The 5,418-nt window shown below is 32.7% G+C and overlaps 1 protein-coding gene across 2 annotated transcripts in view; it reads right to left on the reverse strand.

The window, feature by feature from the left end:
- LOC107464495 (uncharacterized) overlaps positions 1-624 on the reverse strand; it is a 26,895-nt gene extending 26,271 nt beyond the window's left edge. For both annotated transcript variants that reach the window (XM_052253610.1, XM_016083419.3), the window contains exon 1: positions 486-624. In XM_052253610.1, coding sequence (XP_052109570.1) covers positions 486-597 — 112 coding nt within the window. In that variant the 5' untranslated portion in view covers positions 598-624. The remainder of the gene's footprint in view (positions 1-485) is intronic.
- Positions 625-5,418: the final 4,794 nt, after the last annotated feature.

A 5,418-nucleotide genomic window follows, 5' to 3' on the forward strand; every position in this document is an offset into this window, starting at 1 on the left:
TTTCACACCTTTTTTTTAAAAGATATTTTTTTCTTAAAAAAATATTTTTCACATAATAAATAAACAAAAAGATATTTTTATATTATTTTATCCAAACATAATTGATAAATAAAAAGATTTTTTTTTACATGAGATATCCAAATATAAAATCACTTTTACTTTTGTAAAAGATTTTTTCTGAAAATAGCTTCCAAACATGACACACATCACTCTAAATAAAAGAATATATATATCTACTGTTTACTAAAGAACTTAATTAATAATTTTATTTTCTTTAAAAATTAATTAGTCTTAAATCAAAATTTTAAATGATCAAATTCTTACTTTACTCTTATTTTATAAAATAATTTATGTAACAAACTAACAATCATTATATAATAAATAGATACAAATCAATTATTAAAAATATGTGAGAATAACATAGTTATATAAAATAATAAAAAAAATATTATTTATATACCAAAAACAATGCGTAAAGAGATCACCTGCTTTATAAGTAGAGAAACTCTGAGGAAAATCTCTGGCAACTACCTTTGAAGGAACAATAACAACCAAAGCTAAAAGTCCTAAAATGACTATTGCATATTTTGAAGCCATTTTTAGTAGATGAACAAAATTATATGAAGAAATATGTGAAAATGATCAAGAGAAGGATAGTTTATATAGAAGAGAAGAAAGACCATCGTTACTTAAATACAACCCACCCACACCCAAAACAAACCCCAGCCTCTTGATAACTATGTGAGAAAAAATTGTAATTAATTTCATATACATTAAATTAAACATTATAGGAAAAAATTCAAATTTGTAATTAATGCGAATAAAATCTATTCTTGTTGTGATAAGAATGATAAGGTGGATGTCTATTTATGATGAACAGTCTAACATTCTCAAAAAAGAATATATTTAATAATAGTTTGAAAAGATAGGGGTGGCAACGGGGTAGGTAGGGGCGGGTTTTTGTTCTACCCGATCCCGTCCTGTCGTACAACAACCAGCATAGAATCTGTGTGTAGTAAAACGTTGAACCCTAACCCGTTCCTGCGGATACCCGCCCCGCCCTATAATTATTAAAATTCAATAAATAAAATTAACCCGCCCCGCCCCGCTAAAAACCCGCCCCGGTGCGAGGTGGGTACCCGCAGGTTCGGGTGGTATTACATCCCTATGAAAAGATAACTTGTGAACATGTATAAATAGGAGGTTAAGCCTCTGTTGATGTTACACAGGCAATAGAAATAGAAACACTCTTCTCTCTCGTACAAACTCTCTTTCTTTTCTCTTTTGAGTATACGTTACTACATATATAATACTAGTAAATAGATTAATTACTTTTATTATTATAATGAGATAATTATATTGGTAAATATCAATATTAGAGTCTTCTATTTATATTTTATATTATCTTCCTTATTTATTCTATAACACGTTATCAGCACAAGACTCTGATCAAATTTTTAGGAAGACTCAAGTAACAAATTTTCATTATGTCGAAACTCTCTCATCTTGAATTCAATGTGCTTGATATATCTGAAAACAATTATTTATCATGGATATTAGATGCTGAAATTCATCTTGATCAATGGATCTTGGAAATACCATTAATGCTGAAAATAATGCATCCCAGAAGGATAAAGCCAAAGCCATGATTTTTCTTTGTCGTCATCTTGACGAATGATTGAAAAGTGAATATCTCACATTAAAAGATCCTACAGATCTTTGGAAATACCTTGAAGAAAGGTATAATCATCAAAAGACGGTTATACTTCCTCAAGCCTGATATGAATAGACGCACTTGCGTCTACAGGATTTTAAATCCATAAATGAATATAATTCTGCAATGTTTTGAATCACCTCACGAATGAAATTATGTGGAGAAAAGATATCTGATAATGATATGTTAGAGAAAATTTTCTCGACCTTCTATGCCTTGAATGTGCTCTTGTAGCAGCAGTATCGAGAAAGAGGGTTTAAAAAATATTTTGTGTTAATTTCTTGCCTTCTTATTGCTGAACGTAACAATGAGTTACTTTTAAAAAATCATGAAGTGCGCACAGCTGGAGTCGCCCCATTTCCTGAAGTAAATGCGGCAAATTACCCCAGAAGAGGTAGATGACAAGGTTTTAATAACAAGAAAAATTATGGAAGGAAAATGAATTATGTTCAAAAGAGAGGATCTCACCAGAAGTGGGATAAAGAAAGAAATATTGGGCAAAATAAATCAACAGAGGATAAGTGTTTCCGTTGTGGTGGAAAGGGCCATTGGTCACGTACCTGTCGTACACCAAGGCACCTAGTCGATCTTTATCAAGCATCTTTGAAAAAGGACAACAAGGGAAAAGAGTCGAATTTTGTTTCAAATGATGTTGAAAATTTCACCACTCATTATGATGTATCTGATTTCTTTGAGGATCCTGAAGGAAATATTGGTCATTTGATCAATGATGGAATAGTTTAATGTGTGAGATTGTTAAGTATTCATGTAAAGAAATAATGTAAAGAACTTATTGTTAAGTTTTACTTTCTATGTATTTAAGTTTCAAATATGATGTATATAAATAATGAAATATTAATATTTATAAATTTTGAAATCATTAAATGTGTCATGTTTTAAAATAAAATTTTAGTATCTGACATTATTTTTATGTACAGTATTTCTTAGAAAAATAATTCCGATCAAGTATTCAATTTAACTGTGCATACTACTCATTTTATTATTTGTCTTTGAAGAAAATGGCAAGAATATATAATGAAGATGTATACCTTGCGGATAGTGCACGTTTGCACACCATTCTCAAAAGTGATATATATTTTACCCATCTTGTGCCAAAAGAAGAATATGTTAATACTATTATTGGTTCAGGCAATGTGATTGAAGGCTCCGAAAGAGCTATAATTTTGTTTCCCGGAGGAACAAAATTCATAATAAATAATGCACTATTGTCTACCAAGTCTCTAAGAAACTTGTTGAGCTTTAAAGATATTTGCCGAAATGGATATCATATTGAGACTATGAATGAGGAAAATAATGAGTTCTTATGTATCACAACTAATGATTCAAATAAAAAGGTTATATTAGAAAAGTTGCCCTCACTTTCATCTGGGTTATATTATACCAAGATTAGTGCAATTGAATCACATGCCATTGTAAACTAGAAGTTTACTAGTCCAAATGAATTTATAATTTGACACGACTGATTGGGTCATCCGGAAACAACCATGATGAAGAGAATTATTGAAAACTCCCATGGACATTCACTAAAGAACCAGAAGATTCTTAAATCTAGTGAATTTTGTTGTGCTACATGTTCTCAAGGAAAGTTAATTTTAAGGCCATCACCAGTAAAGATTGGATTTGAGTCCCCTGAATTCCTAGAAAGGATTCAAGGAGATATATGTGGACCTATTCATCCACCATGTGGATCTTTTAGATATTTTATGGTCCTGATAGACACATCTTCGAGATGGTCACATGTGTGCTTATTATCTTCTCGCAGCCTGGCGTTTGCGAGATTACTGGCTCAAATTATTCGATTAAAAGCACAATTTCCAAAAAATCCAATCAAAGAAATTCATCTTGATAATGCTGGTGAATTTACTTCCCAAACTTTTGATGCTTATTATATGGCTAATGGAATAAGTGTTGAACATCCAGTAGCTCATGTTCACACACAAAATGGGTTAGTAGAATCACTTATTAAACGCCTTCAATTAATTGCTAGACCCTTACTTATGAGAACAAATCTCCCAACCTCAGTTTGGGGGCATGCTATTTTACATGCCGCAACATTTATTCGTATGAGACCAACGAGTTACCATCAGTTCTCTCCTGTGCAATTAGCTTTTGGCCAGCAGCCAAATGTTTCCCATTTAAAAATATTCGGATGTGCGATATATGTTCCCATTGCACCATCTAATCGCACCAAAATGGGACATTGGGGATATATGTTGGATATGATTCTTCCTCTATAGTGAAGTATCTTGAGATACAAACTGGAGATGTATCTAAAGGCCAGTTTGTGGATTGTCATTTTGATGAATCAAAATTTTCAACATTAGGGGGAGAGAATAAGCTTCTTGAAAAGGAACTTAATTGGAATGCATCATCCTTGATGCATTTAGATCCTCGATCAGGGCAATGTGAACTAGAAGTTCAAAAGATTATACATTTGCAAAGAATAGCAAATGAATTGCTTGATACATTTTCTGATACAAAGAGGATAACCAAATCTTATATACTAGCGAAAAATGCCCTAATTAGAATTGATGTCCCAATTGGACAAATTGCCACCGAAGCAAATACACGCGAGAAGCGTGGCAAGCTTGTCGGTTCCAAAGACAAAAATCCTCGAAAGCGAAAAGAGGTAAATATTATTCCTGTTGAAAAAGACATAGTAGAGATACCTGCAGACTGTAGTTGTCCAAAATTCTGATATAGTTTTAACGCAAGAAGATGTTCAGGTACCTGAAAATTGTGAAAATAATAAGATCTCGATAAATTATGTCTTTACAAGAGAGAAATGGGACCGAAATAAGATAATTGTCAATGAAATATTTGCATATAATGTGGCATTAAATATCATGCATGAAAGTAAGGATCTTGAGCCAAGATCAGTCGAAGAATGTTGACAAAGAAATGATTGGCCAAAATGGGAAGAAGCCATGAAGTCTGAGCTAGACTCACTTGCAAACGTGAAGTCTTTGGCCCTGTAGTCCGTATACCAAAAGATGTAAAACCTGTTGGATACCGATGGGTATTTGTGAGAAAATGAAATAAGAAAAATGAAGTTGTGCACTACAAAGCCCGACTTATGGCGCAAGGTTTTTCACAAAGGCCCGGTATAGATTTTGAAGAAACGTATTCCCCTGTAGTGGATGCGATAACATTGCGTTATTTGGTCAGTTTATCTGCATATCATAAACTGCATATGCATTTAATGGATGTGGTAACAGCCTACTTATACGGCTCCGTAGATCGTGATATCTATATGAAAGTCCCTGAAGGACTAAAGATATCTAAACCATCCAATAAATATTCAAAAGGGTTATACTCAGTCAAATTGCAAAGATCTTTATATATTCTAAAGCAATCTGGACGAATGTGGTATAATCGTCTTACTAAGTATCTGGCCAAAAATGGATTCAAGAATGATGATATGTAACACCCTACCACACAGAGCCTTACGCTTAAGTCGTAAAGCAGAGGTGGCGAGGTATTACGACTTCTAAAATAAAAATAAAATACATACTTATAGTAGTAGAAAGAAGATAATAGACTAGGAGCCTTGAAAAATGGGTAAAACAAAACCGCAAAATGAAAAGCGCCACGCTCTGGAAGTGGAACAACTTGCGTGTGAGTCAAACTATAACTATCAAACGTAAGATAATAAAAGTATGAATAGAAAGTCAAAGGTACAA

The sequence above is a fragment of the Arachis duranensis genome, chromosome 9 (genome assembly GCF_000817695.3).
Source record: "Arachis duranensis cultivar V14167 chromosome 9, aradu.V14167.gnm2.J7QH, whole genome shotgun sequence".
Lineage (NCBI taxonomy): Eukaryota > Viridiplantae > Streptophyta > Magnoliopsida > Fabales > Fabaceae > Arachis > Arachis duranensis.